Source organism: Crocodylus siamensis, chromosome 5, assembly GCF_052110815.1.
Source record: "Crocodylus siamensis isolate JL-2025a chromosome 5, ASM5211081v1, whole genome shotgun sequence".
In the NCBI taxonomy this organism is placed as follows: domain Eukaryota; kingdom Metazoa; phylum Chordata; order Crocodylia; family Crocodylidae; genus Crocodylus; species Crocodylus siamensis.
Window position 1 is genome coordinate 206113613 of NC_143399.1, and position 8950 is coordinate 206122562.

The window sequence follows — 8950 nt, forward strand, 5'->3', positions numbered from 1 at the left end:
CAGTGCTCTGGGTGATCTTGCTCACCTTGGGAACATGCCCCCCTTTCCGTCCACCTTTCCCCCACTGGTCCAGGGTGGCCTGCCTCTGCTTTGGGGGTAAAGGGGCTTTGGAGTGAGCGGGGGACATCCCTTTTGGCACACTCACACTGGAGCCAGGGTGAACAGGAAGAAGGGCAAGGGGGTGGTGCCACCTCACATGCAACAGCATGGCCGTGGTGGAGAAGTGTCTCAAGTCCTTGCCACGGCTCATGTGCCTTCGGCAGTGCTGGCAAACCTGGGATCATCTGCCACCTCAAAATGATCACACACTACACTACTCCCCTGCTTCTGGGTTGAGGGCGAGGATCCTGCCCTTTCCCCCTTCTCAGCAGGCTGAGGCTCAACAGGAGGAGGAGCTGCCTCAGTCAAGCCACTTGCCTCCACGACCTCAGCCTCCTCCAAGGTGCTGCTTTCTGGAGGAGACCTGGGTCTAGGGGAAACTTGAGAGATGTGGAGCACTAACTCTGATTCCCCCTCAGTCCCCAGAATTACTTGAGCCAGCATGCATAGCATCCCTGGCTCCAGCTCCAGCTCCTCCTCCGGCAGGGGGAGGCTCACGCTGAGAGCCGACACTGGGGTGGAGGAGGCAGTGATGCCGCTGCTGGTGCCCACTTCTGGGCAGGGCGGAGGTGGTGCAGGTGCAGGGACGTCAGGTGCAGACACTGCTCCCACCGCCTCGCTTCTGCTGGCAGCACCGGTGTCGGGGCTGCTCGGAAGAGAATGCGCCTGTGCTTGGGAGGGGGGGGCTTGCAGCTCTAGCTCTCCCCGTACCCCCTCTCCCTCCCCTGCCAGAAGACCTGCCACCTGCCTTTCCAACATGCTTCATATTTATCTTTTCTGTGCTGCAAAAGGTCTGTGTGTGTGTGTGTGTATCCTTTTGTATATCTGTCTGTCTTGTTCTTCTGTGAATATCTATGTCTGTCTTGTGCTGTGAATCAAATTATTTGTGTGGCTTCTTTGTGGGTCTCAATATATTGTCTGTCTTGTGCTCTGATTAAAATTATTTGTGTTTCTTCCTGTGTCTCAATTTATTATCTGTGTCTTGTTCTTCTGTAAATATCTGCCTGTCTTCTTCTGCTGCGATTTTTTTTTCTATATTCTGGGTCTCTGTGTATGTGTGTATGTGCATGTGTGCATGCATGCATGTGTGCAAGCAATCTGTGCCTCCCTGCACGGTGATAGGCAACACTGTCTGGGAAAACACAACTTTCCTTTTGCAAAGTTTCCAAAACAAGTTTCCAAAAAATAATTCAAAGGAATAAATTGAATTGTAATACTACTAATAATTGAAGAGAATAGCTAAACTAAGCTGAGCTAACCTAAATCCTAACCATTCCTTTATAACAAGAAAACGGAGCAGGCAGGTCTCAGCCGCAGCATTCCTCTCTCCCACAGCTGCTGACAGGGAATGGGCTGCATAAGGCACAGAAGGGCTGGAAACAGGCTTTCATGCTTTTTTTAGTCCCACCCCACAGACGCTGCCATGGAAAGTAGCCAGGGAGAAATCCTTCTCACCGGCTACCTACAGATGCCAGTCTTCCCCCCACCCCGCTGCCCCTCCCTCCCCTCCTCCCACCCCCCTCCCTCCCCCGCCCCCCTCCCTCTTCTAATTGCCTCAAAATGGCCAAAGCATCCGAAGTGCTTTGGATGCCCCCGACCCACTCCGGACACCATTGCTGGAATCCCACTTCAATCCGGAAGTGCCGATTTGGACACCGAAGCATCCGAAGCAGCTCCAAATCCAAAGCGGGACGTGAAGCCTTGCACAGCCCTATTAACCACCACCTTCCATCCAGCACATTGCCCAATAGATGTCTCAGACTGTCTCCTGGCTCTCTTTTGTACTCCTTGCTCTTCATTCGATGTAGTATCCAGGAAAGACCGATTATAGGGGCAGTGCTTGCCCCCGTTCTCCTTCACTATTTCCTCAATCCGTTTCATCAGCTCTTCGACCTGTGCTTCCCGCTCTGCTTCTCCTGCTTTGTTGTTGAAACCACAGTATCGGTTCTTGCAGGCTTTAATCAATGTTCGGAGCTCTCTAGTATTTGAATTTGTCACATACTCAGCCAGGGAGCCATCCCCTAAATCTTCTTTCCGAGTGAATAAAACAACTGTGAACTTCAGAGCCTCACGGCCAAACATTGCTTTTACTTGCTCCACAGCTGCCTTGTCTTGCTCTGTGTAACGGCCCAGCTGGGTCACCAGCACCAAAGCATGGGGGCCTGGCTGGGAGAGCGCAAAGCATTTACCAAATTCACATAAAATTTCTGGCCCATGGGTATTTGGGTCAAAAATGTTGGCGGTGTCAATAATCACAATTTCACGCCCATTCCACATCATGGTTCCTTTGTCACATTTCAAAGTTACTGATTTTGCCCCAAGTTTCGACTCAAACTTTTTCTCCCCAAGGATGGTGTTTCCCGTGGCACTTTTCCCAACTCCAGTTCTACCAACAAGGACAATTCTCCATGCTGATTCCTCTGGATTCTTGCTGCCTTCCTCTTGGGCTGCTGGGAATGAGTTTAACAGACTGAGAACATCATTGCACAGATAACAAACTGAGTGAATACAACTTAGGGTTTGTGTTGTGCTAGAAAGTGTCACTGTTTTGCAATATTTCTCTCATCATTGTTCCTGCGTTGTGTTGCCTGCCTCAGTTGTATGATGTTCCATGAAGGGAAAGAATGCAACAACTTCCCTCTGGAGCATAATATAAGAACATCACAACTGCCATTTACTGGGTGCATCACACCGCGGACAGCGCTAATCTGCTACTGCGCAGTATTATTAATTCCAGAACTTAAAAGATGTTTGCTGGTGCTGCTGCACAGTAACTCAGATTACTGCACATTTATTTAGTACGTGCTTATACAAGTGCTAAATAAATGTGTGGTACCCGCTGTGCAGTTCCATCCCTTGTAGACACCCCCCTACATTTTAGTTTCACATCGTGACCCCTAGTTCTTGTATGGTAGGAGATACTACATAAATCCCTATAGACTTCCTCTTCACCATTTGATGTTTTGTAAACCCTGCTCATATCTCCCCTCAAGAGTCGCTTTTCTAAACTGACCAGCTCTGGCCTCTTTAGCTTCTCCTCATAGGAAAGCCCCTCCATCCCCCTGTGTCCTTCTCTGGACTGTCTCTAGATCTCCTCTATTCTTTTTGAGGTCTGGTGACAGAATTGGGCCCAGTATTCAAGGCGTAGACACACCATGGATTTATAAAGGGGCATGGTAATACTTTCAGTATCGTTTACAATTCTCTTCTTACTAATCTGTGACTTTTTGTTTGCTTTTGGATGGCTGCTGAGCATGAAGCTGATGTTTTTAGCAAACTGTCTGTGCTGACTCCCAGATCTCTTTCCTGAACAGGAAAAGGTGAGGTACGTAGCTTTTAACTGGTAAGAAACAAGCCATCAGGAATTCAACAGAGCAATTTAACTGCAGAAAGAACACCAGGGCAATAAAACAGCCCCCCCACACACGCCCCCCGCCCAATACTGGAGGTTTCAAACCCCAGACAGAGATACCAAGGAGCCAAAACAGATACGTCTTCTGGAGCCTGTCCTTCCAGACAGGTACTCTTGTATGTTCAGCTTAGCTGTCCTGTCCTGCCCCACCACGCTGCCTGCCTGCTGATTCTGGCCAATTAATAATTGCTGTTTCGCTTCAGGAAAACATCCTGCCCTCTTGCAATTTACTTCTATCTCCCCAGTGCGGCACTGTGGTTAACAAGAGAATGGGGCTCTTGGGACATTTTTTGTACTAAATGCTTGTCTGATGTAATGCATGGTGCTGCTGAATGTCATATACTATAATGCTGTAATGAGCACTCCAGTGCCCCGCACTGCAGCGTGCGCTACAGCTCCCAGAAGGCAGTGCAGGGAAGGAGTGAGCAGGAGTAGCCCAAGTCATGCAGCAGTGAGGGAACACGTGGCCAGAGAGTTAGAAGGAGCGGCAGAGCCAGGACGGTGAGCTGCAGCAGAAGGGCTCATTCGTAGGGCCTGGGCAGGTGGCAGTTGGGCAGTTTCTGGGACCAGGGGCTGATCTGGAGCCTCCAGAGTTGTGGGAGGATTTAACATGCTCCAGCGTCTGTACCACAACGTTAGTATTTTCTAGCAGTTACCTGTTCTCGGGTGATTTCACCACAGTGTTGCTACTTACTTCTTGTTACCCAGATCTTAAGTGTGCGTATCTTAATGTTAATGTTAATTTACCTGTGTCTGTCCCGCTCTCCTTAACTCACCGGCTTGTGACCCTAATGCCCCGTATTCTAATATTATGAAAGCCTACGTCTGTCTCTCCGTAACGCTTTATTCATGCTCTGACTGCCAAACTGGAGTGTGAACAAGCATTTGAACAGGAGCTGGTGGGCCTCACCCCCCCGCCCCTGCTTACTCCTTGCAGGTGACCTTGGCGGCAGGGTAGGGGGCAAGTGTGGTTGGAGTGCCACGGAGGAGCAAGGGGGGTGAGGCCATGGCTTTGGCCTGCCCCTCCCCCTTCCATTGTCACCCCCTGCAGGGCCCTAGGTGGGATGACATGGCGGCAGTGGGGGCAGGAGCGGGCCCAACACGGATTGGGGGAATAACGGGCGTGCCATGGCAATGTGGGGAGAGGAGGAGTGACTCAGCCAGGGCCCCATGTGTGGAGAGAGGAGGAGTGAGTGTGAATCTAGCCCACTGCAATGGGGACAACAAGGGCCTGGGCCGACCCGGGGGCAGCGAGGGAACAGGAGAATCAGGCTCAGAGCCAATGGGGGGGAGGACAGAGGGGAGGGAGGAGTGGGCCTGGGCCCGAGAGGGGAAGAGGCTCGCTCCTCCCCTCCCCCAGTTGTTGCTGCATCTAGCTGGGCCCACTGCTCCCCACAATGCCATGGCGGGCCGGCATCTCCCCTGCCTCAGGCTTAGGCCTCCTCTCCTCCTCAGGCCCAGGTCCACTTCTCCTCCAACCCTCCTTCTTCCCCCACCAGCTCTGAGCCCACTCCTGTTCCCCCGCTGCCACCGAGTCAGCCTGGGCTCACTGCTCCCCCCACTGCCATGGGCCAGCTTCTCCCCACCCTCGAGGTGGTCCTTCCCTGCATTGGGCCCAGGCCCAGGACCACTCCTCCCTTCCCCCCACCTCTATGGCTGTGTCACAGGATCAGGGCAATGACCTGTGACTGAGAGGGAGTTAAGGAGCTGCCAATCACCAGAGGCAGCTCAGGTGCTGGTTGCCACAGCAACCAGATAGGTCAGGTGACTGGCAGGGGGCAGGGACGGGCCTTTATAAACCACCCAGGCCTGAGCCAGAGCAGCAGTTCCCTTCTGGCTGCAGCAGGAGCAGCAGGTCTGCGGCAGAGCTGAGCAGCCTGGGTTGGTGGTTGCAGCCTTACCACGCGGACCGGCTGCGATGATGCTGGGGACGAGGACACCCTAAAGGGAGGTAGGGTTGAAAGCCCTAGAGGGGCTTGGAGTTTATGTTATGAGCAGGAGGCTCTGTTGTTTATGTTGTAGCCAGGTGGCTTGAGTTTCGGTTACAGTTTACACCGGAGGACCGGGTGAGGCTGTAGGGGAGTGAGGAGGCCTCAGGGGGGCTTCCCAGCAGCTTGGGGGTTCCCAGTGCCCAGTAGCAGCACAGTGCTTGCGGGGCACGACTGTTTGCGCTGGTGAGACGCGGTGTTGCGCCAGAGAGTCGCAGTGTGCAGGGTTGCGGACCGCAGCCCATAAGGGTGGTGTTTTGCCCGGTGGGGCAACGGGCCCCAGAGAGGGCAAGGCCCCAGGGCGGGGCAGAGAGAGAGCATGAGGAGGGCAGTATTGGCCCCAGAGAGGGCAAGGCCCCAGAGCAGGGCAGAGAGAGAGCACGAGGAGCGCGATATTGCCCCAGAGAGGGCAAGGCCCCAGAGCGGGGCAAAGAGAGCGCGAGGAGCGCGGTATTGCCCCAGAGAGGGCAAGGCCCTAGAGCAGGGCAGAGAGAGAGAGCAAGGAGCGCGGTAGCAGCCCCAGAGAAGGCAAGGCCCCAGAGCGGGGTGGAGAGCATGTGCAACGAGTGCAGGTGTGGGCCCCAGAGAGGGCAAGGCCCCGAAGGGGCTGAGTGCGGGGCAGTGAGAGACACGGGAGGGAGAAGGGGCACCAAGAAGCCCTGAGAGCACACAAAGGGCTGGGACTTAGTACCATGGCCCTAGTTAGAGTATTCCAGCACCATCGGCGAGGCTTGGGCTGCGGTGCAGGGGAGGTACAGGAGCCGCAGACAGCGCACCCTGCCATCGGGGCGCGTACAAATGGGCAGCTTCCCGCTAAGTTTCATCATGTGTTACTTATGAACAAGATCAAGTCGTGGCAGGAGAGAATAGGTGGGTGGTGGACCCATTGCAGGAGTCCGGAGTTGCACTCGCGGAGAGACTCCAAAAATGAGACTCCTGTCACAGGCAGAGAGCAGGGAAGTGGGCCCAGACCCCAAGCAACAGGAGGTAAAGGCAGAACAGGCCCAAATGGCAGAGAGGGGGGGCACGGGGCTCCTGCTGGGCAATTGCTTAGTCCCCTACATAAAAGCAAGAGCTTCCCTTGCTGGTTCCTTGGGTTGCAGGATTTTGTACACTTGCTTGGATGTGCCACGCCCCTTCTGGGGCTGCACCATCTGATGCACTGGAAGCACAAGGGTTACTAAGAAGCATGAAGAAAAGACTCAAAAACAATCCCCAAACACTTCAGCCCCCAGCTCCCTTAACTCAGAGGACAAGTAGGGGTCTGAATGGGAGTGGGCTCCATGCAGCTACAGATGCCAGGTTTTCATCCCTTTTACCTGTCAGAGAGCACACCTATATGAGATGCTACGTTGCTGCAGTGATGAACAACATTGCTGTCGCTCATTGCTACACCAACATAGCATTGCCAGCTAACACCTACGAATCTATGATCAGGAGGCTGTCAGACACTGAACACTGGCTGGGGCATCTCCTCTACCTCAGGTCCCCAGCCAAGACAGGGGAGAGCGACCAGAACTTTGCTGGTCCTTACATGGCAGCAGTTCCTAACAGGGGAATTCTGAATAGGCCAAACCGCAGATCGCCCGTTCCTCACTCCCTGGGCCAGAGCAGACTACACAGTCTTTCAGATGACTACGTTCACTGGGGAACCTTGCCTTGTCCATCTGCTTACAAAGGGTGGTGCTTAGCATCATGCGGCCAGGACAAACCCAGATCCTAGCCAGTGAATTTGCATCGAGGAATTGATCCCACCCATGAGAAACCAAGAATTGTCCCCTCCCGGTTGAAGAGTATGGGGCAGCCCTGTCATTCAAAGGGTGGGAGTGAGCAGAAATGTCCTGTGGCCACGACACGAAAACCAGGTATCCCGGGTTGTCACCTTCCTCTTTCGTTGAGCTCAGGAAAGGCCAGTGGGAGGACAGAGCTGGGAGATGAGTGTTGGACTCATGTCTCCTGGAAGTCTTTTTTTGCCCTTCCCCGCAGACCAGAGGCTCAAGTGTTGCTTTCTTACCTGAGGGAGTTGGCACATCTTCTTCTGGCTGCAAATGTGGCTGTAATAATCATAAATAAAATGCGTTAATAAGAAGAAAAATAATATTGTAATCTTGATTTTCAAAAAACATTATGTATGGAGTTTCAGAAGGAGCTCAAGGAAGAAAGCTGCGTCCCCTCCTCTCAGGTCCCTCTTGAATGTATTTACACTCCTTGGTGAGTACGGAAATGATTGTAGCAGAAAATGAAACCTTTTCCTGAGCCATGCACGTACAGATTTCCCAAACTGCTGCCCATTAAGAAAGAAAAACAAACTTCCTGGCATCTCTGTCAATTTAATAAAGCTTGTGCTGAGATCTAGGTGCGGAAACTTCCCAGTAGTTCTGAGCTGAGACAGTAACGGGGTGATTCTCAGAGAGCGGAGAGCTTTGCTGCTGACTGCCTTGGTTTGGGCCTGCATCATTTCTCGATGGCTAGCTGAACCAAACCCACCCTGCAGGCCGCTGAGATGCAAATCAGTCACTTTTCATTGCATTCCACTCCTGGAGAAACAAACCGGCACCATACCTACAGCAGGCCTTGGGGAAGTCCCTGTTCCCCCGAGCACGGCCAGGAGTGACCAGGAATAACGGTCACGAGCTGGCAGAGGGTAGGTTTAGGCTAGATATCGGGAGGCGCGACTTCACGGTCAGGGCGGCTAGGATCTGGAACCAACTTCCAAGAGAAGTGGTGCAGGCTCCTACCCTGGGGGTGTTTAAGAGGAGGTTAGATGCACACCTTGCTGGGGTCGTTTGACCCCAGTACTATTTCCTGCCATGGCAGGGGGTCGGACTAGGTGACCTACACAGGTCCCTTCCAAATCTAGAGACTATGAAACTATGAAACCAACTCAATCCTTGCCCTGAGGAGCTGTCGAACAACACTTAATGAGGTGTGAACAGCTGAGCCCAAGCTCTGAGTGACGTAACCTTGCTCAAGCAATACCAATGCCGTGTACGCAGCGGAGGGACCAGGTGTTCCTGCACCCTTGCCTGTTGTCATGTGCAAAACTGAAACGGACACAGCCTTGCTTGTGGGTGTCTTACGTGGTGTGTACTGGAGCCTGGTGATAGGCATGAGATAAGAACCATCACAGAGGAGGACGAGAAGAGGGAGGTTCAGTAAACTTTCTAAGGCTCTTTCCTCACTCAGAAAAAGCATTTGCTGTGAGCATTTGCCTGAAACAGCGAGTCTCATGCTTTTTAGACTCACGGCACCCCCAATAACTTTTCTGAATTCAGCGGCACCCCAGGTAAGAATCACTGGGCTCAATTTTCTGTCATCTTGTCAAGGAACTGTCAGCAACCTCGAGACTTACAATTACTTCTGACTTCAGTGAGTCAGGAGAGTCTGGAGCCTGCCAGGAGCCACCCTAGAAAGATTCAGCACAATGGGAGCCCTGGACTTATATCAACAG

General features: G+C 52.9%; 1 protein-coding gene and 1 pseudogene across 2 annotated transcripts in view; one reads left to right on the top strand and one right to left on the bottom strand.

Moving 5' to 3' along the window:
• Window positions 1-1656: 1656 nt before the first annotated feature.
• On the bottom strand, window positions 1657-8059 carry LOC149865231 (GTPase IMAP family member 1 pseudogene; annotated as a pseudogene). The gene is made up of 3 exons (XR_016442695.1): window positions 8051-8059; window positions 7514-7553; window positions 1657-2549 (listed from the first exon to the last, which is right to left on the bottom strand). The product of XR_016442695.1 is annotated as a GTPase IMAP family member 1 pseudogene (transcript).
• Window positions 8060-8480: 421 nt separating this feature from the next.
• LOC149865232 (GTPase IMAP family member 7-like) overlaps window positions 8481-8950 on the top strand; it is a 3831-nt gene continuing 3361 nt past the window's right edge. The window contains exon 1 of the mRNA XM_090049832.1: window positions 8481-8487. Within this exon, the coding sequence (XP_089905958.1) occupies window positions 8481-8487 (7 nt within the window). The remainder of the gene's footprint in view (window positions 8488-8950) is intronic.